This window comes from Thunnus maccoyii, chromosome 20, assembly GCF_910596095.1.
Source record: "Thunnus maccoyii chromosome 20, fThuMac1.1, whole genome shotgun sequence".
Taxonomy (NCBI): Eukaryota; Metazoa; Chordata; class Actinopteri; order Scombriformes; family Scombridae; genus Thunnus; species Thunnus maccoyii.
Window position 1 is genome coordinate 12,317,036 of NC_056552.1, and position 26,000 is coordinate 12,343,035.

The 26,000-nt window shown below is 38.0% G+C and overlaps 5 protein-coding genes across 6 annotated transcripts; 3 read left to right on the forward strand and 2 right to left on the reverse strand.

Annotated features, from left to right (window-relative positions):
- Positions 1-75: 75 nt before the first annotated feature.
- On the reverse strand, positions 76-5,103 carry LOC121886480 (voltage-dependent anion-selective channel protein 2-like). The gene is made up of 9 exons (XM_042396480.1): positions 4,959-5,103; positions 3,263-3,334; positions 3,086-3,135; positions 2,693-2,845; positions 2,547-2,599; positions 2,224-2,451; positions 1,345-1,495; positions 1,002-1,059; positions 76-898 (listed from the first exon to the last, which is right to left on the reverse strand). Exons 2-9 carry the CDS (start codon positions 3,327-3,329, stop codon positions 807-809), a joined length of 852 nt encoding a protein of 283 aa, XP_042252414.1. The 5' UTR covers positions 3,330-3,334; positions 4,959-5,103; the 3' UTR covers positions 76-806.
- A 1,310-nt stretch (positions 5,104-6,413) lies between these two features.
- On the reverse strand, positions 6,414-12,395 carry LOC121886820 (sphingomyelin synthase-related protein 1-like). Its single transcript, XM_042397138.1, has 6 exons — positions 12,191-12,395; positions 10,743-11,318; positions 9,958-10,053; positions 9,718-9,835; positions 9,473-9,623; positions 6,414-8,231 (listed from the first exon to the last, which is right to left on the reverse strand). Exons 2-6 carry the CDS (start codon positions 11,297-11,299, stop codon positions 7,927-7,929), a joined length of 1,227 nt encoding a protein of 408 aa, XP_042253072.1. The 5' UTR covers positions 11,300-11,318; positions 12,191-12,395; the 3' UTR covers positions 6,414-7,926.
- Positions 12,396-13,284: 889 nt separating this feature from the next.
- si:ch211-223p8.8 (dual specificity protein phosphatase 13A family protein) lies at positions 13,285-14,172 on the forward strand. The gene is made up of 3 exons (XM_042397571.1): positions 13,285-13,520; positions 13,614-13,831; positions 13,979-14,172. Exons 1-3 carry the CDS (start codon positions 13,384-13,386, stop codon positions 14,170-14,172), a joined length of 549 nt encoding a protein of 182 aa, XP_042253505.1. The 5' UTR covers positions 13,285-13,383.
- A 2,171-nt stretch (positions 14,173-16,343) lies between these two features.
- Positions 16,344-18,341, forward strand: LOC121887037 (dual specificity protein phosphatase 13-like). The gene is made up of 3 exons (XM_042397570.1): positions 16,344-16,648; positions 16,837-17,054; positions 17,594-18,341. Exons 1-3 carry the CDS (start codon positions 16,521-16,523, stop codon positions 17,803-17,805), a joined length of 558 nt encoding a protein of 185 aa, XP_042253504.1. The 5' UTR covers positions 16,344-16,520; the 3' UTR covers positions 17,806-18,341.
- Positions 18,342-20,330: 1,989 nt separating this feature from the next.
- Positions 20,331-24,749, forward strand: LOC121887036 (dual specificity phosphatase 29-like). 2 transcript variants are annotated; one of them, XM_042397569.1, is made up of 4 exons: positions 20,331-20,430; positions 22,014-22,198; positions 23,250-23,470; positions 24,236-24,749. In XM_042397569.1, the coding sequence occupies exons 2-4, from the start codon at positions 22,044-22,046 to the stop codon at positions 24,460-24,462; spliced, it is 603 nt and encodes a 200-aa protein (XP_042253503.1). In that variant the 5' UTR covers positions 20,331-20,430; positions 22,014-22,043; the 3' UTR covers positions 24,463-24,749. The 2 variants fall into 2 exon arrangements, with proteins under 2 accessions (XP_042253503.1, XP_042253502.1); XM_042397568.1 differs by lacking the exon at positions 20,331-20,430 and adding an exon at positions 20,657-20,728.
- The last annotated feature ends 1,251 nt before the right edge of the window (positions 24,750-26,000 follow it).

Sequence of the window (26,000 nt, forward strand, 5' to 3'; positions counted from 1 at the left end):
TATTTAAACCAAACAATTTTTACTCCTTTCTCCATGATGTCGAATTACATTTAATACTCAAATTCCAGGCCAGAATAAAGGTTGACTTGAAGACTTTATTGCAAAGGTAGACACACGCCAAACAGGTTCCTGATTAGTGTTTACAGTCCTCAAACAGGAAGAGAGGTGGATGATTCAAATATTCTTTCACTCAAGTCACACTGAGGGAAAATTAAAATCCATCTAGCAGTCTCGTAACCTAAAAGCAGGTATTTAAGGTAGGAGTCTGAAACTCACCACACAGCATAGTTAAGCCTTTCCACAAAGATAAGTGAAGACGAGCCAAGAGAGTTGGAGTAAATCCTCCCAACAGGCAGAACATCACTTCCAAAATATAAATTAAAATGTGCAATTAAAACAAAGGAAGAGATTAAAATAAAGATATATTCTACTGTGCAAAATAACAGCTCAGATTTACATTCTACATCATCACACTTTAGCAAGATAACAAGGTTTTGTGTTTTTGGAACCATTCCTGGATTGTCAAACTGTAGAAGCCAACATTCAACATGGTTTTCCCTATGCAGGACAAATAGGCAAAAGGAGTAAATGATTTATTAATACATTTGACTGAAACTTGACTAGTTATTGTAGCTACAACGAAAGGAGGCTGGTGGAGGAAAGGTTTCCATCCTAGTAGTGCTCGAGAACTGGGTTTTTATTGTTTTGGCTTCATTTCTTTACAACATCTGTTGCTGACCAGACAGGAAGGATCAATGCTAGATTCAGCTGATATTCCTCTTCTTGTGAAATGGTGGAACAGATCCTCATGCCTCCAACTCCAGCCCCAGACCAAGTTTGTGACCACCAGCGTTGATATTCTTTCCATCCACAAGTGCCGACAGGACTAGTTTCATACCTGGAACCAAAAATTGAATACATTTTTTAAAAGTTACTGGAAATAAAGTCCATGATGTTTGGAATTTTGTTGAGTTGTATCATTAAGAAGAGATGGTTCTTACCAGGCCGCAGAGTCTGGGTGTATCCAATTCCTACCAAGCTGGAGTTATTCACCTTAGCCTGAAGAAAACGCATTGAATAATTTGACTTGAAAGCACTCACAGAAAGCATACCTCATCCAAGGCTGGACAAACACCTCCAAATGTGTTGTTTTAATGATAGAAATGGATCAAAAAGAAATATTTAATCTGCATCTAGATCCAAATCTGCATTAAAGTTAATGGTCAAGTTATTAAAGATGGCTCAAAGGCCGACTCTCCACAAAATTTGACTGAACTGTTAATATCTTTTTGAGCTATCCCTCTGACAACATAACCTTCTTAGCATAAGTAAAAAGGCACTTACCGATATGGAGGCACTGGAGTCTAACTGGTATTTAGCACCAATTCCAAAGCGAGTGCCGTTGCTGCCTGCTGTCCAGGCAAGATTCACAGCAGTCTCCAGTTTGTCGTTTACCTTCTGGTAAATGGATCCACCAAACTCTGAACCATCGTTTCTGGAAAAAAGAAAACAGGTGCAACAACAACTTCATGTCAGTTTTCTTGTAACACCTGAGAAAAAATACCACAGGAGAAATAGATCATTTTCTTCAGATTCACAGTATTTGTTTTATTCTACAGTTAAAGGATAGGGATAAACACTTAAAGACGTGTTCCTCGCTGTAATCATTCCTCCTGTTCATACTGGCTATTAAAAGATCACCATCAAATGCGCTTTCAAGTGATGGGGGCCAAAACCCCCTTCAGCAGTCGGTGTTAGTCATATCAAGTGGATATCTGCCACATTTACAGTCTTTTTAGCATAAAATTCCCTCTTTGTGTTTCCTCAGACAGTGTTTCCCTGTTGAGCTACAGTGGAAGTATAGTAACAAAAAGAGGGACTTTGGCACTAAAAAGACTGTTATGTTGAAAAATATCTATTTGATTTGACTAATTCGGACGACTGAAGCTTCACATTAGCTGCAGATAAACTTTTACATTACATACATTTTTGCACAGAAGGAGGCTTGTGGATTTTTTCCCCCATCACTAACATTGTAAGTACATTATTTAGTGATCTTCTAATGGCCAGTATGAACAGGAAGAATGATTACAGCAAGAAAAATAAATTTCAATGTTCATTTGGGCACCTGACTATTGTTTTAAGACAGACTAGAAACATTGTGAACTTGTCCTTTAAGGTACTCATGCTGCTTGGTTTAAATATATTTATGTCAAAACATACACATTGGTGTGAAGCTGGAAGTCTCCAGTCTTGTAGCCAACAGCAAAGTTGCTCTGGGTCATCTTGGATTTGGCTGTGTCAAAGCTCATCTGGTAGCCAGCCAGCCATCCCTCATAGCCAGCCACTGCTACTCCGTGGATGGTAGGACCAGCGAAATCTAGATCCACATCAACACCAGCGTTAATGTACTCCCTTTTATAAGCTGTCTTGACTTTGCCACTCTTCTTGCTGTGAAAAAAGGAGAAAATTAAAATAAGAAAGTATTTTTAGATCAATCATTTTAGAGTACTGATTTGATAAGTGATATTTTTTCTGCAGCATACCCAGTATTTGGAGAGAATGTAGTGTCAAAAGTAAGTTTCAGCCCTTTGGTGATCTAAAGAAGAAAATAGTTCCATCAGGCATACTTAATTTGGAGCTGTGTCATAGGCAGGGTAATCAGCAGCATGACAGGAGTTTTTAAATTTACCTGATCCTCGACACAAACTTCTGTCCCAAGTGTGTTTTCTGTGGTCCACTTCTCTGTGAACGTCAGCCCATACTCAGCCCACTTGTACTTGGTTTCCAGAGTTCCAGTGACCTTGCTGGTGTCTACGTTGGATGACCCGGATGTCTTAAATTCCTAAATGACAACAATATAACAGGTTGAAGACGTTCATCCACTTTTGTGCTTGTGTTTATGTTTGAAAATCTGATGATATATCAGGTGATATTTGTTTTTAAACATATACACATGACATGGACAAACATTTTTGCTAAGGATGCATTATCAAACATATTTTTGACATATTGTGATAACGTAAAATTAGCTGATATCATCTGCCATTCTGTACTGTTTATTTACAGTAACAGCTAAACTCACCACTCCACTTGCAGACTTTGTCTTCACATCAAGCTTAACCAGTCCAAAACCTGCAAGGATAGTGACAGTGAGGAACTAACCACTGGGCTGGATAATGCTTCTGAGACAGCCATCCTGTCGTCTGAGGGTCAATAAAAACACACTTATAAAACTGCCTTTTAACTTGCTTCCAGTTACCATATCCCTTATTGAAGATGTCCTTTGCTGATTTTCCAAGGTCTGTGTATGTTGGTGGAATTGCCATTATGCCTGTAACAGAAATAAAAATTCAGAGTGTGTAAATGGTGACGTAGAGACATATCTTAAAGGACCAGTGTGTAAGATTTAGTAGCATCTAGTGGAACAGACTTGGCAGAAATGGAATATAATACTCATAAGTATGTTTTAATTAGAGTATAATCACCTGAAAATAAGAATCACTGTGTCTTTGTTACCTTAGAATGAGCCGTTTATATCTACATAGGGAGCAGGTCCTCTTCCATGGAGCCTGCCATGTTTCTACAGTAGCCCAGGAGTATTCATTTGGTTGCAATCCGCAACCTCACCACTAGATGCCACTAAATCTTACACACTGGTCCTTTAAAGGTTGAAGATTGTGATAATTAAAAAAAAAATGCATGTTTCAAAATAAATCACTTGTTGATTGAAACTAAACATGTGTGTGGACAAATCAGAAAAACATGCATCTGTAAACTAGCAAAGGCTTTAAAGGACAAAAGAAAAAGTTCACAACCAGAGCTATAGCTACCACTGGGGACACTGAAGTCATGACCTAGATATCTTTACTGGAAATGTGGGAATTTTAGCCACCTCGGAGGAGTTTAAATTCTACATATTAAAAAAAAAAAACACATGCTGGTATCTTATAAGGAGATTCTATAATTGTTACACTTGATTAATTTGGATCCATATCAAAGACATATAGTAAAAAAAAACATTTTTTTCTGAAAGTCAATTTTTTTTTTTTGCTAAATCTGTGCAAGTATACACTGGCAACTGGAAGACCTCTAAATCCTATATACTAAAATAGCATTTTACTTCGTTTTCTTCTATGGACAAACAAAAACTATAATACCAGGAAATAATAAAAATAGACAAATAAAAGTCAAACCTATTGGCTGACATAAACAGACTCTACAAGTGTTACACTCAATAATTTGTATTTGACTACTTTTGGACCAATAATAAAGACATAACAGTAAAAAAAACAAAAGGGAAACAGTTGAGCGAGTTATGTTTAAAAAAAAAACTATTAACACCAATTATTATCTCATTAACTAGTTATTATGCAGGGTCACTGGCACACTTCAATCACACGATCTCCATTACTCTCGGTTTCTGATGTCACGTCTCCTCACGGTCAAGGTTAGACGTCGGAAGCTTGAGATTGAGACACTATTGCCTGCTTAACAGGAACAGGAACCTTAACAATCCAGGGCAAATTACTTGGTGACATTTAGTGCTAAACGTGTGATAGCATACCTTGAAAAACATAACTTCATGTGTCTTTTTCTTTACCATTATTAGTGTTCAGTATGAAAATATTTGACAAAGCAGCTGTTTGTAGACTTAATTCTTTGTACCTGAAGAGATTTTTCTACTAATTAAATGTATACGCAGTTGAGGATTGTCCATTTATGTCATTTTTTTAAAAATTCATGTTCAAATAGGCGTGAACTTTGCCAATGACACGACAAGGAATATTACACAGTCACTGTTACATTATTTTGAGGGAGTTTGAACACATGAGGGTGGTAGGGGGCGTTTTGCAGCTAGCAAATGGGACGTTTGATAGCCATCTTGCTTGCTGACATTCCAACAAAATTCAAAACTAACAACCTATCGTTACATAATAACACGGCTTACTACTTACCGAGGATTAGTGTTGTTGGTGGTGTTGCTGTCAACTTGTGCTAGAGGTAAAACAGCAGGAAAAGCGGCAGAGACCGGTGTAGGACGATATGGAGGAGACACCGCGAAAACACCCTCCTGACCTCGGCGCCGCAGGACCTCAAAAACAGTATAGCTGTTTATTTTGTGCCTGTCTGAAATCGGGGCGAGAGGACTCTTTTGTTACTCTCTGCCAATTAACTTCAGTATTTATTATACTATTTAACAACAGTGAACATCATTTAAACGTTAAGCTTGTCATTCGCCAAAGGCAAACATTTGCGTGTTAAATTTATGCAAGTACACACCGGCAACTGAAAGACCTCTAAATCACCATGGTAACCAATATGAATATATATAACGTTTTTCTCAACTTTTACTTATTTTTCTCTGATGGACAAACAAAAATTATAATGCCAGGGAAATATAAAAATATACAAATAAAAATTAAACCTATTATTCATACAAAGTATACATTTATAATTATATTTTCACAGCAGTCTTATTTTTCAACATTATGATGCCCTTTTTAGTTATGAACTGTCAAAATTGTATGAATTTATGTACCATTTTTCTTACGTGGCTTAAAGGATAAATTCACAATTTTTCAAGTCAGATGCACAAAAACATGTTTTCCTCACTGTAATCATTCCTCCTGTTCATACTGGCCATTAAAAGATCCCTGTCTAATGCGCTTTCAATGTAAGTGATGGGGGCCAAAATCCACAGTGTGCCCATGCAGTCATTTTGTTAAAAAATGCATTTAAAAGTTTATCTGAAGCTTATATGAGGCTTCAGCAGACTGAGTTAGTCATATCAAGTCAATATCTGCCACATTTACAGTATTTTTAGCATAAAATTCCCTCTTTGTGTTTCCTTGGACAGTATTTCCCTGTTGAGCACTTACATTGTAAATGCGTTATGAAGGGATCCTCTAATGGCCAGTATGAACAGGAGTAGGGATTATTGCAAGAAAAACCTATTTAAATGTGAATTTGGGAACATCACTATTATTTTAAGACAGACTTGAAAATTTGTAAAACATGTCCTTTAAGCTACATAAGAAAAATGCACCTAAGTTATTTTCATAAGAGCTCCATGGCCAATATTCACAATTTTGACAGTTCATGACATGAGTCACAGTGCTGAAAAATAAGACTGCTGTGAAAATATAATAATATATTTATAGTTTATATGAATAATAGGTTTGACTTTTTTCATATTTCCCTGGAATTACAATTTTTGTTTGTCCATAGTAGAATGTCTGCTCACCATCAGTGGTTTGTGATTGATTAAAATGCACAGCAAACATTAGCTTTCAACAAGTTTATGAAGTGTTAAACTCTCATGGCAACGACTTTGCACGGTATCCACTTATGTATATAACACACATCAATTATATGGTTGTGCAGTGAGTGAAAAAGATAAGAAACTGGTCTTTGATTTCAGCTCTTTAATTATGGAAATGACTGAATGAGACATGAAACAAGTATAATGTGGCTTTGAAGGAGCAGATCAACACAACAGCATCGTTTACTAGGAGAAAAGATGTGTCGTAACCTGTAAACTCCATTCTGAATACTGGTATTTCTAACATGCTGTAATGACCAAATCAATAACGTCGTCTCTACTACAGTGGCAGGTTTCACTCGATGAAATGTAGAGGCCAATCTGAAATCAACATTACACTTAAAAAGCACATTGTGTTTCAAACAAATAGTTATGAGCAACTGTAAACATATTTCTTCATGTGCATGTTGCTGTAACTTTGTATATAGCATATAAAAATACCTATTGACATTTACAAAATGAAATAAATTAATATAAACAAATACATACAAATTTAAGGATCCTTATAAGAACTATTACTACAGATGAATGTTACAGGATTAATATCAGGGAGAGCTCAAATTGCATTTAAGTCTGGTCATTTACAATGTATAATGATTAAAAAAGCACTATACAACTATCCAACAGTAAACATGGAAAATCTTGAACATTTCTACACAGAGAAAACTACTGTAACACTGAACATAATTGGCAAATGGAATTATATTTAAGACAACTGGAAAAAAATCATTCCACGTTTTTGGCAGATGAAGAATTTTCTTTCCATATTTCTTAATTTTCTCGAATGGGTCTGGTTTAGAAAAGGCAGGTTGTGTGAACTACATAAATAACTGAGTCATATACTGTAATTTATCACATGATGATTTTCTCTGTCAGCGTTTAATCGCATTGTCAAGCATAAAATCTCAAGGAATGCAAACAAGTAAGATCTGCTTCTCAACATGATGAACAATATTTTGCCATACAGACTAGAGCAACGGTGTCATGTAGATCCTTTACATATTGCTTTAACAGTGGTCCATGAGAGTTGCATTTAGTTGTGGAAGGTGAGACAAAACTTTCAGTCCGAACCTTGAAATGATCAGGTGTTTTAATTGCACAGGAAATGAAAAATGTAAAGGATTATGTGCACTGGTGCCTGAGAATAGTGTTGATGTGGCTTAATTTTATCATGTACTACCCAAATACTCTTATGTTGCAATTTTAAGTTGGGAAGTACTAAAAAAAATGCAGTTAATGCTACATAAAACCCCTCAGATTTAATATAAGCAACCAATCAACGTGATGTATTACCACCGTGCTCACTTTTCAAATTGAGCAAAGGGTGTTGATGGGGTCTTTTAAGAAACTCCACAGGGTTTTGTGGATTTTATGTAATCCAACTAAAAATGCTGTCAGGGGAAGCGGGCAAGGAGCCAAGTCCCAAAATATGAGAAGGTATGGCTCTGCGTATTGCATCAGGCCTCAGCGCTGACAGGATCGCATCAGTCGTCTTTGTTGATGAGAGTATCACACACACCGCCTCAGTTGGCAACTTGACAAAAGCAGACAAAAAAAAACAGCACAGGCTAAAAATTGTCTGACAGTACCGCCGCCGTTCATTATCCGATCAGTCTCCTCATCACAGTGGGTCTAGAGAAGGGCCAGCAGTACTCGTTGGGGACGGGCCCATTGACGTTGCACTCGAAGAAAGAGAACATGGGGAACCAGATGCGAGCTCGCCGACTCTGCTGGTAGGCTCGAGTGTTGGCTAGAGTGTGGTAGTACAGGAAGAGTCTGGTAGTGATGTAGAACGCTATGAACACGTCAATGGAGTAGTGTTCATGTGCAGCCAGGATGAAGAAGATGCCAAAGAGATTGAGGACCCAGGACAATGTGTGAATGAAGTGCCAGCTTCTTGGAGTGTCTGTTTGTGACATAAGAAACAGTAGTTGTGGATAATTTGAACAATTGTTTTTATTCTGCTATTTGCTAAACCCCTGTGAAATGTAATATATTCTTGAATGACAGACTATTTCTGTCCAGTTCAAACTAAGGAAGTGTAGCTTTTAAATTTCAGTTGTAGTACCGAAGAAGACCACTCGGTGGCAACGACTGGACAATGTTTCAAAATATTATTACACTATTTCTTCCTCCACCCCTGACTTTCTCATGATTTTGTACTTTGACCCTCCTGGGTCTTAGCTTTTAATAACTGGTCATAATTTCTCATGATTTACATGAATGAATGTGGATAAAACCTGGCATCCACTGTGACATTTTAAAGATTATTTAAGTCTTTATACCAAGTATAAACAAGAGCTCATGTTTCATTCTTTTTGAGTGTTTTGTGGTTTTAAATCTTGAGTCACAAGAAAAAAAAATAAAGATAAGTTAAAATATATTTTGTTTATTTAAAAAAAAGGATCAAAACAGCAAGACTGTGCATGATGTAAACTTTGAATTAATTTAGTAGTTTGCAGTTGCAGTTAGACTGCAACATAATGAGACAGAATACGCTGAAAAGTTCTTGATGTCACTATAAAAATCAATCCAAGAACACCCTTTTTATTTTGCTTTTTCTCTTTTTTTGACTTAAGTTAATAATTGTTGTTAATAATTGTTATTTTTCTGTCAGTGTTGCTCTACAGTATTAACATTACATGTTACCTGTTCTGTAAGATGCAAGTACAGAGAGAATTGAAGGATAGTAATAATGTTAATGACTGATATTGTTCGAGCAGTTGGTTCAGATTTGTAAATTTGTTTAGGAGGGTTAGAAATGGTGGGACTCACTTGATTTTTAATCAATTGTCAGAATTCTGTATTTTCTTTTTGTATTTTTGTGAGTCAATAAAAAGTAAAATAAATAAATAAATAAATAAAACAGGCCCCTTAGATAACGTCTAGATTAAATTATTAAACCACTAATCATTCACCATTAATACATAAACTGAGGAGCATAAGTGACATTCAGAGTTTCATTTTGAAGTCAAATTCAGTTAGTGTTATTCTTTATTGGTTATCTCAATCTCAAAAAGTTTAAGGAGCTCTTGAAGTAAAAAAAATAAATAAATAAGTGCTTCTGTTCTCTACTGAATGTAAATCAAAAATGCATAAGTGACCTCTGAGTTTTCTGACTACAGCATGTCAAGAGAAGCTACTCACACTCTGTGACAAAGAAGTTGAGTAAGGTAAGGACCACAGTGTGACCGCTGAACATGTAGTCCCCACAGGTATGCACTCCTGTCAGTGTCATCCCAAAACCACTCCAGATGGCCACGGCCCGTTGCAGTTTGGCCCACATGTCACCGTACATCTAGTAGGAGAGAAGAAGTGAAACACTGATCTTTCAAAGAGGGAAAGATGTAGTGTTTAAGATATAATCGATTCAAAACTGATCGATAAGTTACCTTTCCCGAGCACTGCAGGTGCTGTCCTGGCACAGACAAGGAGGTGACAAACATGGTGATGCAGCGCAGCATAAACACCGTCCCCATGAGGCTGCACATGCGCCGAAGAAGGATGGACCTACAAATCATGAGAACATAACCTTTTAGGGTCATAAGTTAAGCGACATGCTGTTCATATCAGTCGGCACAATCTCTGAAGTGTCAACAATATACTGATGTGAAAGACAGTCAGGACTCTACCTGTGTTTATGCAGCAGTAGAACCAGCAGCCAGATGTTACAGAGGATCACTCCACATGCCTCCGCCATGGCAAAGGCCCACGGTATTCTAGGCACACTGTTGAAAAGAGGAAATAAAAGGATTTAGAAGCATTCAAGTTATTTATCAAGCAAAAATCTCAAAACATTTGCTGGTTCCAGCTTCTCTATCTGCTGCCTTTCTCTGTTTTATATCTCTGAAAATTGAATATTTTTTGGAATACTGTTTGAACTACAACTTAAGTTCATTTTTAACTATTTTCTGATTTTTCTTCCCATGACAAAAAATATTTATTAAATAGCAAAACATGCTGTAAACTAATATCACTATATCAAGGCAAAATATGTGAGATCCAAAGTGTCTCAGCATGTTTCATCTCTCCAAACACACACTGGCATTCGCCTGAAATCAGCTCTCCCAATACACGAAGAAATTCCATGAGCAGCACAAAGCTGGTCCTAAACTATGGGTCACTCTACAAAGTAGGTCACTTAAAAAAAAAAAAAAACGTCAAAGATATCTTTGAACCAAAGGTAGCCCATCAGGAATATGGGAGGACAATAATAGAAACATCGTACAAGGAAGTAGGGCAGTTATAATGTCCACCATCTGGTGCAATATCTTGATTAAGAATATATGCTTTTATTTCGCTCTCTCTTCGTCATTTCACCGCTGACTAATTTTTTGGTTATTTTCTGTAGCCGAAAAGTCAGAAAAATAATGCTTAAGAGTGTCTAAAAACTAAATGTGAGCTCTAAAAAACTCACCTGTCAAGGAAGATATCTGGCAGTGGAGGGTATGTGCGCATGTCAGGCACCCTCTCATGCACTATGACCATGACGAAGGACGTGAACCCAAACACAAACACCACATAGATGGAGCTCAGCACTGTCTTCCAGTACTCTGGATCGAGGCGCCTAGTCTGCTGCTTGTATTTCCCATTAGTGTACTGGTGATACTCCTCTCCCACCGGTGCTGTGTCAGTGCTGTCACAGTCTCTCCCTGGGTCTCCGTTACACAGCCAGTCCAAAGTGCCTCCGGAGCCTGTAGGAGAGTGGCCGTCAAACGGGAGACCCAGCTCCTCCAACACATCCATGTTCTGTTTCTGGAGTTTGCGGATCGACACCATCAGCCGCTTGATGTCCCCCAGCACCTTAAGCTCCAGAGGTGGTGAACGGAGGTCATACTCGCTGAGGGCGAGCAGACTGGTGCCGTCCAGTCGATGCTTGTAGCACAGAAGGTCCACATAGTCACAGAAGCCCTCTTCCTTTAGCCACTTGGCCACATGTTTGGGCGTCCAGCGACGGACACTCAGTTGGGTCATTTCCTCCACAATCAGAAGGCTGAAGAAAAGAAAATCAACAGTTATAAGTGCACCTCCAACAACTGACTTCTCCCCTACTATCAATATCAGTTCCTTATTGACTTCCTCGCCAACAAAGGAATCTTTTATGCCCTATTAGTCACTTTATTTCCACTGAATCAGCAATACTAAATCCAAACAAACCACACAAAAACTGCCACATAGACAGAAAATAACTTCACTTTGTGACAAAGTTAGTGATAAACAAGACCATTCCTGCAGGCAAGCTGAGCATTCATACCTTGAGCAAATATATGAAGTAAACAAAGGCAAGAATTTGCATTAGTTTACATAGTGGGAACCACACCCTAAACATGTAGGTGAAGGAGCAGACGTACAGTATTCCTCAGGCCACACAGTGACTTTAAGACTTTAGTGCTTGTTATAGATGACTTGTTGGTTTTACTCCAATCTGTAATCTTATTAATAGCCGAGAATATCCTACACACTGACTGAGGAAATCACGTTTATGCTCACTCCTGGGTCACTGGAAAACTCTACTCCCTAGATTGTCACTACATTCATACAATGCTGTTAAGGTTAAATTATTCTGGTTTACAAAACAAGCAGAAACTCATAATGGACGGTCATCTGCAATAACAAACGTCACTTGGATGTCAGTAAGATGGGGCCAGGAGATAATGCCACAACTAAAAGCCTATTAAGTAAAGTAGCAGACCTGCTAGTTAACTGTTAACCACTCACATGCCTAAAGTAAACATGAAAGCAAACGACAGCATCATCTCCTCTAGCACAACAACGCTGAAGGCTAATTCAGCTCTAACGTTAGCTAACATCAGCTAACAAGCCCTTTCCTTGCTTGATCAATTGGTGTGCGGTACGCTCACTTACCCGGGCCAAGATGTAACAGGACACGATGCGGAAACTTATCTGGTCACCTAGCTAGCTATATGGCATCTCACAAGAATCTGAAGAAGTCGCATTAGTGTTTGCTGAAATGACAGGGGCTTGTTGGAAATCATTTCGCCCTGTCTTCGCGCTGGTTAGCATTACTGTTGATAACACAAGGCCGTAATGTCCACACAAGCTGCGCACACACATTCGGTTATAAAGGGATTGATTCTACCTAAGCAATAGTGACACCTACTGGTGAGAAGACGGCACTGCAGCGCCTTCGTCAATCAGTGCTGTAACGTTAATTGTGATAGTGAGAAGTATTTTTTTTTAGCAGTTTAAGACCATAAAATGTGAAATCGTGTTTGGACATAAATTGCACTTGTTTCTGTTTTTTTGCAGTGTATTTTATTACTATTTTTCCATTATTTTTTCTGCTATTTAATCAAACTGTGGATGCTACAAGCAATGTAGTCCACACATTTCATTATTCAACTCACCCCATGCCAAAAACAAACAAACAAACAAACAAACAAACAAACAAACAAACAAACAAACAAACACTGCAAACACTGCAAACAAACACACAAACATACAATCAAACAAAACAAAACAAAAAACATGAACAAAAAGTAAAAACAGCCCTTCAATTATATACAATGGGCCAAAATTAAAGAATTAAAGAATATATACATTTTTTATAATAGAACATATGTTCTTTCTGGCATTTTTTGTTTTCCAAATACAAGATAAAAGGTGAACAAAAATCATAAGAATCAGAAAGTTTGTCCATAATTTTTGTTTTCCAATGACAACTTCTCTAGGAGAAGAAAATAAGACATTTGATCAAGAAATAAATTAAAAGTTGGAGCGGTCTTGTTTCTCCAACACAACAAAATACATTTTTAAGTAATGGTAATTTTTAATTTATCTAAGTTCAGCAAGGAATTCAATAAAAACAAATTGCAATTTATAAAGATAGAGCTGTGACTGGAGGTGACCAACATTTAGAATATGGGTCACTGATTTAATTTTAGACCAGGAACACCTGTCCTTGTCAGTACCAACATGGTTGTAGTAAAGCCTCAAGTTTGAAAATAAATGATGGGAGAATAAATCACACAAATGGTTAGTTTCAGAGTAGCATTTTGTTCTATTTTGTGCTATCTTAAAGGTTCATACTGTCAACTATGAATAATCTGCAGGAAGTTAGTGCCGTTTCCCCTGCAACTCCTTCTGTGAAAGACTTGGTGAAGGTTTTGTATGGAGGAAAAAGGTTTGGTAATCATGTGGATGAAGTTTGGCCTAACCTGTTCATTGGCGACATGTAAGTCTTAACAGGTTATAGCATAAAATTAGAACCCCAGTTTGATGTATTTTGTATTTTAAGGTATTTCTGAATGATTTCTTCTGTACACAGGTCAGTAGCCAATGACCGCTACAGTCTGTGGAAGCTGGGAATCACTCATGTGCTGAACGCAGCTCATGGGAGGATGCACTGTCAGGGGAGTCATGACTTCTATGGATCTGCTGTGGATTATTACGGAGTGCCTGCAGATGACTCACCGTCCTTTGACCTCTCTCGCTATTTCTTTCCCTCTGCTGAGTATATTCAGAATGCACTTAACACTGCTGGTGGTAAATATCCATCCTGTTGCTTTAATGTCACTCATTTTTATGACAGATTGTACAGTCGTCTCCTCAACTCATTCATCTTATTCAGAATAAAATCTGTATCAATTTATGTTTCAGGCTCATTGCAATCTTCCCCTTCTTCTTCTCTAGCTCGGGTTTTTGTCCACTGTGCAGTCGGAGTAAGCAGGTCTGCCTCCCTTGTCCTCGCTTATCTAATGATCCACCACCGTTATTCCCTACTAGAGGCCATTAATAAGGTTAAAGAGCACAGGTGGATTTTCCCAAACAGAGGATTCCTCAAACAGCTTCGGGCTTTGGATTTGAAACTACGCGAGACATCATGAACACCAATCATATTTAATCATCTGCACTGCAACAATTCACTGATATTCTGACTTACAGAACCTCAAACGCCTGTTTTCCTGTTTTCATAACAAATGAAGGATTCAGTGCCTGCCAGTGGAGGGAGACACTGTACTTCACTTTAATCTCTTTGTTTCAAGAGCTCTATTGAAACAGGAGTCTTTTCTTTGACTCTGGTGCTGCATTGGATGTGAATCATGCTGCCTTTTCACAAGATATTGACCCCAATATTAATAGGAGATGAGTGTAATCGACTTACACCTCAGCCAGAATCAATTTTAAAACCTGCGACAGAATGACTTGTATTATGCTGAAGAAAAAAATACATTCATTATGCTGTGTTACAGTTAAAGTCTTGTTGTGTGAGCACAAAAGCAAACATTAACCTTCCAATTATTTCAATTAACCTTTCATCATATTTAACTTTCAAATAATTACATTTCATTCACTCCATATATTGATTTGCATATTTGTATTCTGGTAAGACTTTATTTTAAACTCTCCTCTTTAGCATTCATGTACAATCAATAGATGTTTTATAACATGCTGTATATTAGTTTTAAGCAAAGTTAAGAACATTTTTGAGTGTTAATTCATGTTATTGTCAACGACTATACAGTAACTCATCATATGAAGCATCTATAATTGGTGTATTAACAGATAATGTATGAATGCTTGATGATATAGCATTTGTAACCACGTATATATCAACATGTCTTATATATCAACAGCTTTAAACTTTCCTGTAAATGATTTGTCTATGTGTTGTGGCACAAAATAAATACTTAATAATACGCTGAAAGGATTTGTTTATGTGCGTGAAGTCAAATCATTAGAGAGGATTACAGCTATGTTAACTGTCTAAGAGAGGTTACAATTGTTGAGAAATACATTCATAAACAATGACAGTATAATGTGTTAGAAACCACTAATTAGGTTTCTATATGCTATCTATAAATAGTAAGAAGGGTGGGTTAAATTAAAGTGTTACTTTCACTCCTGTTGAAGGGCTGTTCTTGATAATTAACCTTCAGTCCACATGCTGAGGCGAACGTACAGTAATGTAAATGCTTTCACAAATCTATTTTTTTTCCATGTGCATTTTACACAGGTGGTGATGGTTTTATTGTCTACTCAAGGAGACAGCATCTCTCGCCAACATGTCTTGTGGTTCCAGTGGTGAACTGGACTCAAGTTGAGTTAATGTCACGGAGTCAAGTGCTGGAAAACATATTCGTAATTACATGATTATGTAAATATTTGAAACCTGACAGTCTGCTGTGGCTTTTCTGTGGTGAAGGTGATCATTCAACATGACAATCTCCAGATTCCCATGGTGTTTTATATCTTGTGAATCAGACATAGAGGAAGATGTGGAATACTTTTTCATTAATGACTAAGAAATATCTTCTTCTTACATTACCGGTGCTCTCTAGAATAAAAGATATTGGCTGGTGAATCCTCTGGAACACTTTGTCCTAACATCTGCATAGACACATGTTCATCATATTCTTAATTTTTTTTCACATATTCAGGTGGGATTGATTTATCAATAAGGAGAAGCAGCACTTAAAACAATCAATCAATAACTGTCTCCAGGTCAAAAGGACCCGGAGACATTTATTGACTGATTTTGTATACAGCATGATATTTCCCAACACATCATTACATCCGCATGTTACATACACATTCATGACCCTGAATGAGAAGAGGTCATTAAATTTCATGTTGTAAAAGAGAGGTTAATTATATTTTTCTTCAAGTTAAAGGTTAAAATGGGTGAAATTGACCTGTAACATAACAGGAGGGTTAAAAGAGATATTTTCTGCACTGTGACGACTATTTGATGTCATGTTCAGCCAAGTGAAGCTTAATTTTTCCCCGTCGTCCAATTTGCTTTCACAAAATATTTATATCAGAAAAATAAACAAAATGTATTAAGCTGTTACAGTATATTTGTTCCATAAATGCTGCATTACAGTGGCCTTCCTGTGATCCAGTACAAGCAACTCACTTAAACATTTGTCCATAATAACACCCAATTATCACTGCTTTATGGAATGATTCATTTCTGTTTGAGGCTTATTAAATTAGGGTCCCACAGCGGTGTGAAAAGCAGAGCCCAGGCTGCAGTGTGTTTGTTGTTCTGCCCTCTGCACGAGTAAGACTACACGCTAGGTTAAGCACTAAATTGGGTAACTGTCCAGTGACTGCAGATAAACACCTGCTCGTACAGATCATCCTGAGCCGGAGTAGACGGGAACTGCTTTAATACAATAAACATTTGGAACAGTAATCGATCCAAGACGGGAGGATTTTGGACTTAAAAATGTCAGCCCTGAAAGGCAAGAGAAAAGAATACCTAACTGTGAAGGATCTGCAGAAGGTTTTGGACTCATGCAAACTACACCTCAATCAAATTGACGAGGTCTGGCCAAACATATTCATAGGGAATGTGTAAGTATATAATTTATCTTAAATTTAATCCACACTCAATGAGAGTGGATTAAATTTGGCTTGTGGTGTTATATTAAACAGTTTCCCAAGGTCATATTCTTTGACATAACTCCTGCCAGTTATATTCTGACATGAAAATATTGTGTTGAGTAAGTCTTGAACCTCTTTCTATCTCTTTGTCTTGCTAGGGCAGTAGCCCAAACCAAGACTTCCTTGCTGAAATTAGGTATAACTCATGTATTAAACGCTGCTCACTCCAAGCAAGGCAGCATAGGGAACCAAAGCTTTTATGGCAACGACTTTGTGTATTGTGGCATTCCAGCAGATGACTCGACATACTTTGATCTGGATGTTTACTTCCAGCCTGCAGCTGATTTCATTCATAAAGCTCTGAAGTCACCTGATGGTAAGACTCCTCGAGGCTTCTTTTTCACATGAATTATCAAATCTAACCTTCTGCATTGTGAAATAATGATAATTATATCATTCAGTAGCCATAAAGATTGTTGTAATCCCTGTACATCACATCTATTTTTCACTATATAAACCCATACACTCAAATTCTCCCATCATGTCATCCTTTCAATGTCACCTGTAACCACAGTGTACCACAGCTTGTAATGGTATGTAAGTGTATTTTCAGTCAGCAGTAATAATAAAGGTCTTACCTTGCAGAATTTAAGTCTATAATGTGACCATGGCTCCTTTCAGAGAAGCTATCAAGCAGAGGACGAGTTGGGATTAAAGAGACAGACAGGGCCAGTCTGCAAAGGGACCATAAATGAACAAAGGCGATGAATTGTGGGCTCTATTTTTAGCTCACAGCAGGAAAAAAGAAAGGCCACAGCGTGAGGCGAGCAGTCATGTATGATATTAATAAGACTGAGGCCTCTCACTAATCCTTCCCTCACATCCCTCTCTGCCTTCATCTTGTCTGTTCTTCAGGGAAAGTTCTGGTGCACTGCATCATGGGAATGAGCCGGTCATCGACCTTGGTGTTAGCGTACCTCATGATCTACCGTCACCTCCCGCTCAAACAGGCTTTGCAGAAATTGATCCAGAAGAGAGCCATCTACCCCAACAGGAATTTCCTGGCTTTGCTACTGGATCTGGATCTTCAGCTGACAAGAAAAAAGAAAACGTGTCAGATCCTGTAATGAAGAGAAGTTTTCAGTTTTTGGCCACACAGTTGTGTGGTGCTGATGTTGAGGATGATGTTGATGATGATGCCACTCGGACTGTTGGTCCAACACTTTGAACCAGGGGGAAATATATTAGGCAAATATTGAAATGATAATGTTTACATGTTAACATGTTACATGCTAATAGGAAGTTACTATGTTTCTTAACAGTTCTTAACATGCATGTGAGCAGATAATTTTAGGCTTGTGAACATGTTATTATTCACCTTGAAGCACAATTGAGGCAGATGAAGTACAAATTAGAGAGTACAGAAAGAGCAGCTGAGCCTGACAAGCTGGCCACCGTACAGACAAAAAACCCTTTGATTTAGGTAACATCAGTGGTGGAAGAAGTATTCAAATCCTTTACTTAAGTAAAAGTACCAATACAGCAATGTAAAAATACTCCATTGCAAGTAAAAGTCCTGCATTCAAAATCCTACTGAAGCAAAAGTACGTAAGTAGTAAGTATCAGCAGCAAAATGTAGTTCAAGTATTGCAGTAAAAGTAGTGGTTTGGTCCCTCTGGCTGATATATTATTATTTATGACATCATTATTAATACTGAAGCATCAGTGTGTAAGCAGCATGTTACTGTTGTAGCTGCTGGAGGTGGAGCTAGTTTGAACTACTTTATATACAGTTAGCTAGTTTACTCCAGTGGTTCCCAACCTAAGGGTTGGGCCCCTCCAAAGGGTCAACAGATAAATCTGAGGGGTCATGAGATAATTAATGGGAGAGAAAAGAAGAAAAAACAAACTTCTGATACACAAATCGGTTTTCAGTTTTTGGACTTTTCTCTAATCTTTTATTTTTGGTGAAATATTGGATCATTTGTACATTTATTGAAATGAAACCATGTGAGAAGTTTAGAGGGAAAAATCACTATTTGGTGGAGCTGTTAACAGCTCATAGACATCTGAAATGTGATCCAGACTACACACTGCTTTTTGTAAGACGTCAAAAACCAAAAAGGTTGGATACCACTGGTTTCATCTTTAACAATGTGTTATATTTTAAAATAAATGTAGTGGAGTAGAAAGTACAATATTTTCCTCTGAAATGTAGTGGAGTGGAAGTATAAAGTAGCATCAAATGGAAATACTCAAGTAAAGTACAATTACCTCAAAATGTTACTTAAGTACAGTATTTGAGTGAATGTACTTAATTACTTTCCACCACTGGGTAACATGACCTTTTCTCTGGTGTGACCATCAGGCTAAACAATTTTGTTGTTTTCTGTGTAATACCTTACATCCTGTGGGACAGATACAAGGGATATAGACATTTAATCTTGTTTGCTGATGATTTAGTAAGTAGCAGTAAGGATGTCTTACCAGTAATGCAGTATGGTTGAACACAGACTTAATGTGAGGTGAAATTGGGGACAAGACTGAACAGCTAATGATAATGAGATAATCAGATGTTATGACTATTTATGTCTTGAATTCTGTTTTTTTTACCTCTCATTCTTGTAAAATGGCTTTAGTACCTCACTTTGTATTACAGTAGAATGGACCAAATGTCATGTGGAAAATGTTTTACAAAGCATCATATTTTAGTAAATTTACAGGTGCCTCAGAAATGATAGAAAATGTTTTTGTTTCTGCAAACATCAACATTCAAACTCAAGATGGGAATCAATCTACAGCATCTGACTTTTTATCAACCTGTCTGTGTTCACAGTATGAAATTCCTTTGGTGTATCTGCCAAGATAGCTGAGCTGATCACCGCTGTACATCAAAAGGTTTCAGGTTTTTTGATTGCACACAAAATCATCTCTAGAAATATTAGATATGTCACACACACATACGTATCTTATGTAGAGTTTGATAGCAGTGATTTCTCACAAATACGCACACAAATACACACACATGGGTATCTTCACAGGAAGCATTAAATTAAATTAAACATTTCATTGTGAATAACACCTCAAAATAATATGATACAGAAACAGCTGTAACAGAAAAAACTACATTAAGTTGTATGTCGCAGTTTGTATTGCTGGAGTCAGAAGTTCAATTTCAATAATTGTTTTTCTTCTGTGGATACTATATTTGCCATGATAAAAAGAAACACTGAGTATTTTTTATCTGTGTTCATCTTTCTGCTCTTCTTAACATACTATTCTATGATTAAGTCAAGACTGAATGTGTCCATACTGCAGTTTTAAGTGTTATAAATTGCCTTATATTAGTTTTTGTGCATTCACTGAGGAAATGATCAACATATAAACTAAAACAGATCAGAACCTTCTGACCAAACATCCAGGTTTTCATTTAAACACAGTTCACTGCAGAGGAGAATCTCTATCTAAAAACTGTGTCAGACTTAAGCTCAAGTACAGCAGCACTGATCTAATTCTCTTGCTATTGAAGAAGCCGTGTGTCCTATCCTCCCTCCTGTGCTGCGCTGGTAGCTCGGGTAACCTTTAAGGAATGCAAAGGATGATGCCAGAATTATTTTGGGCTGAGATTCAGATGTTAAAATAGCAAAAAAGGTTACAGGGTAGATTACCAAGGAGAACGCAGACAGTTGTGCTGTCGACCTACATGTAGCTCTTGTGCAGAGAGACCTTGAAAAGCAACGTTTCCAGCCAAGGCAAGTGTCTACTAACAATATTATAAATTTGCTGCAGATAGAAGTCCATGTTGGAAAGTATTTAGTATGTAGAGTATATTTGTATGGGTTTATTATGCTGTATGCCTTTATTTGCAAGGTAAACATGTTTATGAAGCACTTTTAGAAACGAGTGTGTACTATGATGATACTACATTGCCTGATGGATCACCACACGTTCTTCTTTTATTAATTTGCCCACAAATTCAGACGAACCACATCCGAAAGGCTAAAGAGGGAAGTGTAATTCATAAAACCACCAAGAAGAGGCCCGGAGGAGGTAAAAAGCCATTTTTATTTGCCCTCTATGTTAACCGTGGGCACTTTCCCATACATAGCATCTTTAATTACACAGAAGTAGAGCAGGAAGGACAGGTTAGCCTAAGGGGGGAGGCTATGAAAGCAGCGCTGCGGCTCAGCATGTGCACCAGGGAAATCAGTTCTCTGCCCTGACTGTGGGAGGGAGGGAAGGGTTGTACTTATAGATCAATGAGGAAAAAGAAGAGCCTCCAGGTACTCTGGGCACATGTTGTACTTGTGCAAAGACACACTTTCCTCTGCCTTTAAGACTCACACACTCACATGCATCGAACATATGTTGGGTCAGATGCAGCTTTTCTTGCAAACACATGCTCTGAGTGACTCTCATGCAGGCTTACATGTACGAAACCCATGCACATGCAGAGATGGATAAAGCCATCATGATGTTTGAGTGGACCTCCATATGCTGCGGCAGCTTAACAAAAGGTCACTGAAACAGATTTGGTCTCAATGACTCATCCCTGTGGACACGACAATAGGTCTCCAAACCTGAGTGCCACATTATGTCTCCACACACCAGCAGAATGCAAATAAAGAGGCAGAGCTGCCATCGGTTTCTTTACTCTAACAATGCATACACATCACTTGTACGTCCCCAGCCTGGAGCAGAATCACACAGCTGCCTAAATGGATGCTAATGTATACAGTATGCATAGTATAAGTCTCTCTAAAGCCCAGTGTGTAAATTGTAAATGCACAGGTTAGACTTGCCTGCAGGAAATGAAAAGCTGATGTTTATAGGCCTTGAATACCAATTTTCTGTATCTCTGGAGATAAATAAATCTACCAAGAGCTACTGAACTGTGCATAAAATAATGAGAGCATCATAAGGTCATCCTACAATTATGTGTTCTTGTGGTCCTTTGCCACTATGAAGTGCATTTATTGGCATAATAATAGACTATATTTAAAGGCTATAGGCCTGTGTAGCTAATGTTCTAATTAGCAATTCTCTCTTTAATCCCATATTGTATTTCTCTCTCAGTGTAACTTTAGATAATGTCCTCACTTCAATAAAACCTATTAGTGGCCATCAATAGAGTTATTTAGCATTCATAGGAAAACCAGATGCCTGTAACTGTATCTTCATTTCCTTTCTTAAAGTGCAGATGAGCAAAATAAAGAGAAAACAAACATTTCCCACCCTTTTTAATGACTTCTCAGCTCACGGTGCGGTCCACAAAACCGCTGCTTAAACTCCCAGTTAAACTCTGTTAAGTGTGGTGTTTTTTTTTATGTGACAGCTTGTAAAAGCAGAAGTGGAGCATCCAGACATGCCCAGAGGCCTCAGCTGCTTAGCGAGCCCTGAGGGGGCAAACGGCAGGTATGAGACCCCCCCAGCTTCAGAGCTCCAGAGGCTGATGTGGACAAAGAAAGGGACCAGCAACCATCTGGATGAGGTCCAGCCCAGGATCTACATAGGAGACATGTGAGACTAGAGCAGTAACATCAATTCAACACATTTCAGGAACACTTTGCATTAAGACATACTAATAGGATTCTCAAACTGTCATAAAAAGTGCTCATTGAGACAAACTCCAAAGAGAATCATCATCTGGCTGTGCATTTCAGAGTCTTTCAGCTTCATTTTGGTTTTCCAGCCTGCTGTAGCTGCAGCTTTATTGTTTCATGTTTGCTAAAGTTTCTTTAGCAAAAAAGGCTAAAAATGAACTGTATGCTACCTACCCAGCCTGGCACCAAACAGCAGCCAAAGTTAGCGACTAGCTGGTGGGCATACGTCCTTCAGGAGTTGGTGGAGACCAAAATCAGAGCTACAAGGAGATTGAATATTGGACTTATATTCATCAGGTGGCCAGAAACAAGACTAAACAAATGTTAATGTCGCTTCACGTCTGATGGATGTTTAAATAAGCAACTGTTTTCTAACAAGCTCGCTATATCAACAATTTAAAACATTATATCAGTACTGTGTTGCAGCATGTTCAGAATACAATAATACAATATCAAAATGATACAGAGTTGCTTCACCCAAACAAAACCCAGACAGCTTATGTTTTATTTGCCCAGGTTCAGATATCTGTCTGAGATTTCTGCCACCATAAAAAGCTGAAATTCATTTTGTTAATGTTGCTCGCAGCATTGAAATATCACATTTTCAACAGTCCCTTGACATGTTTTTTAATTATTGCAATTAGGGTGAACAGAGCCTGTAAAAGTCTACCTTAAAAGACAAAGCAGGCTACTGTATGTTGACAGGGGCTGTACTGTGCACCATTAAAGGGATCATTCACTTAAGTGTGGATCCACAGCTTGAAAACACAAACGTTTTTTTTGTAATTTATGCATTAGAACAGCTTCATCACATAATATTAGGAAATGTTTATATATGACAACTTGTGCAGTTGTGTGTCCTATCCCGTATGTATTGTATGTTTACTATCATGAAAGCTGCTCATAGAAATGATAAACCCATCTTTTGCTTATCCGCACTGACACATAATTATGCTTCTTCCCTTTAGGTATGCAGCCAAAGACAAGAGGACTCTCCAGGCTCACCACATCACCCATGTACTTAACGCCGCTGATGGGAAGTTCAACGTTAACACAGGCCCCAGCTTCTACCGAGACACAAAAATCACTTATCATGGAGTGGAAGCTTTTGACATGCCATCCTTTAACTTGAGACCCTTCTTTTACCCAGCGGCCAATTTCATCAAGAACGCTTTGAGCTCGCCCACAGGTGAGGAGCTCTCACCGTGCTCAAGGTATTTCTCATCATTTTCACACATTAACTCAGGGAAGACATCTTTTTTCCTGCAAGGCAAGGTACAGAAACATTTGTCAGTCAATTCCCATTACAGCAGCCCCCAGTTGTATTAGTCATTAAAATGCAAATCAAATACTAAACATAATATCAAGCTAATATCTTTCCCCCACGGTAATCTTCTCATAAGCTCAGACCTTGGCCAGGAAAATTGGTTTTAAATGGATTGCCCTGGTAATTTGTAAGCAACACTTTTATTGGACATGGAAATTACACAATTATGTTTGTGGCCTGTGTCTGCCCAGCCTGTTATGCAAAGTGAAGTCGGTATCTGACATGACAGTAATAAGATGAGGCCTCCTCCTTCACATGCTGGCTGATCGGGGGCTCCAGTGTGTGGCAGGGCCTACAGTAATCCCCGGCAGAAATACACAGACGCCAAGACAGTTCAATTACGCGCTCCTCTGCGCCCTAATCCTCGGGCCCGATAAGGAACCAGGGATTACCGTGTGTAGAAACATTTGTTCCAACATTGTTGAAAACTTTTTAGTCAGGAGTTAGAAGCACTCCTCGTTGTGATGTGCATGGCTTTTAATCCACAGCGGAGTAACAAATTAGACAGTTAGAATAAAGTTCACCACAATAATCCAGTTGTCGCACGGTTGTAAATATAGACATGGAGCTGGTAGAGGGTGGCTGAGCTCTTCAATTTGAGTTTTTTCCCTTCCCGCCAATCGGCAGGTAAAGTGTTCGTCCACTGTGCAATGGGTCTCAGCCGCTCTTCCACCTTGGTCCTGGCCTACCTGATGATCAACGAGAACATGACGCTGGTGGATGCCATTAAAGCTGTCAGCACCAACAGGAACATCTCACCTAATTCTGGGTTCCTGGAGCAGCTTCGAGAGCTGGATAAAGAGCTGCACTTCCAGGGATCATCGAAGAGCTACAGCCTCAATGGGCGGACTTGAAATAAAATCCATCAGTCCATAAATTTGGATTTGCTGCTTCCTCTGAGTTGGAAGTAGATATCACAACAAAGATATGTATGTACAAACATGTTTTAATTGTCTTTTCTTTGTAAGATATATTCCACTTCTTGTGAAAAAATTAAAGTGCCATATAAATACATTAAAGGATTATTTTTTAAATATTTTTATTGTTATTAAAAAATACCATTAATAGACCAAAACAAACACTTAATTTATCTTAATAACAGGTCATGTTTGTGTAAAACATGTCAATCATCACCCATAAAACGAATAAAAATATATAAAAGAGACATGAAGTCGCAGTGACATGTTTCTTCTTTACACTAAACACAACTAACATAAACACTTTCTTGACGAGAGTAAGATGAGACGTCTGCATGCTAAATATGAAGCTACAGCCAGGAGATGCTTAGCATAGCTTAGCATAGCATAAAGACTGGGAGCAGGGGGAAACAGCTAGTCTGTCCCTCTACAAAGTTAAAAAAAAACAAAAAACCTACCAGCAGCTAAAGCTCATTAATTAACATGTTATATATCTCATTTGTTTAATGTGTACAAAATCAGAGATGTAAAAACGACAAGTTGCATTGAACTATCTCTTGGCTTTGTGCAGTGACTTCCTGGAGTTGTGTCCATGTTTATAGATGCAAAAATGACAGTGGTAGTGATTACACAAAATGATGATTAATAAGTGTGCTTTTACTAGTATATATAGTATACTGTTGACTTTCTCGTTTATAGGGAATAGTGAAGGAGGTCAGCCAAGGAGCCACTGCACCTGGCCAAGAAATAGCTACAGCACACAACTCCCCATAAAACCACTAACTGGCATCTTTACATTTCTGCTTGTGTACAAATTAAACAAACAAATTCTATTGAGTTAATCAATTAAATTTAGAGGCGCTGGTGGGTAGATTTATTTTAAACTTTGGCTCACTGTTTCCTCTTGCTTCCAGCCTTTATGCTCTCTCAGCTCTTGCATAGTTAATGCACACACTTGAGACTAACTCTCAGAAAGAAAGAAAATAAACGAATTTCCCCACAAGGAATTGCTTAGAAAAAATGGAAATCTGAACATATAACATCCCATGACAACTTCCATTTGCTGGGGAAAATCATGTGATATGATCGAAAGCTCCAGAATAGCTATTAAATGGACCTTGAGTTGAGACTGTTTTGTTAAGATACAGCATAGTTTAGTTGTATCAGAATCTCGTCCTTTAGTGCGCTTACAACATCTGAGCTACACCAGAGATGGAAAAAAGCCGTTTCTGAATAATTTGAGATTAAACTACAGTGTCCATGTTCATCATAATGAAGGAATGTATCAACAAATAAAACAGTATGTCTGTTTTATGTGTTTTTCTTAGTTTGGATGATCATATCAGTCACTGGCACACAGACAATACTTGTTAGTGGGATAAATTCAGGACAAATTCATTTTGTTGTTCAAAAACAAAAAGATAGAATAACAGCAGCCTTATCCTTTAAAATTCCCTACATCAGGTACAAATTGT

Bases quoted from the DNA above. Each gene is read 5' to 3' on its own strand.
- LOC121886480 (XM_042396480.1), bottom strand. From the start codon at position 3,329: ATGGCAATTCCACCAACATACACAGACCTTGGAAAATCAGCAAAGGAC. The intron at 3,136-3,262 runs GTAACTGGAAGC...CTATCCTTGCAG, and splicing joins CATCTTCAATAAGGGATATG to GTTTTGGACTGGTTAAGCTT. The intron at 2,452-2,546 runs GTATGCTGCAGA...CTTTTTTCACAG, and splicing joins ACATTCTCTCCAAATACTGG to CAAGAAGAGTGGCAAAGTCA.
- LOC121886820 (XM_042397138.1), bottom strand. From the start codon at position 11,299: ATGACCCAACTGAGTGTCCGTCGCTGGACGCCCAAACATGTGGCCAAG. The intron at 9,836-9,957 runs GTAGAGTCCTGA...CATGATTTGTAG, and splicing joins CTACTGCTGCATAAACACAG to GTCCATCCTTCTTCGGCGCA. The intron at 9,624-9,717 runs GTAACTTATCGA...CTCTCCTACTAG, and splicing joins ACCTGCAGTGCTCGGGAAAG to ATGTACGGTGACATGTGGGC.
- si:ch211-223p8.8 (XM_042397571.1), top strand. From the start codon at position 13,384: ATGAATAATCTGCAGGAAGTTAGTGCCGTTTCCCCTGCAACTCCTTCT. The intron at 13,521-13,613 runs GTAAGTCTTAAC...TTCTGTACACAG, and splicing joins AACCTGTTCATTGGCGACAT to GTCAGTAGCCAATGACCGCT. The intron at 13,832-13,978 runs GTAAATATCCAT...CTTCTTCTCTAG, and splicing joins TGCACTTAACACTGCTGGTG to CTCGGGTTTTTGTCCACTGT.
- LOC121887037 (XM_042397570.1), top strand. From the start codon at position 16,521: ATGTCAGCCCTGAAAGGCAAGAGAAAAGAATACCTAACTGTGAAGGAT. The intron at 16,649-16,836 runs GTAAGTATATAA...TTGTCTTGCTAG, and splicing joins AACATATTCATAGGGAATGT to GGCAGTAGCCCAAACCAAGA. The intron at 17,055-17,593 runs GTAAGACTCCTC...TCTGTTCTTCAG, and splicing joins AGCTCTGAAGTCACCTGATG to GGAAAGTTCTGGTGCACTGC.
- LOC121887036 (XM_042397569.1), top strand. From the start codon at position 22,044: ATGCCCAGAGGCCTCAGCTGCTTAGCGAGCCCTGAGGGGGCAAACGGC. The intron at 22,199-23,249 runs GTGAGACTAGAG...TCTTCCCTTTAG, and splicing joins AGGATCTACATAGGAGACAT to GTATGCAGCCAAAGACAAGA. The intron at 23,471-24,235 runs GTGAGGAGCTCT...GCCAATCGGCAG, and splicing joins CGCTTTGAGCTCGCCCACAG to GTAAAGTGTTCGTCCACTGT.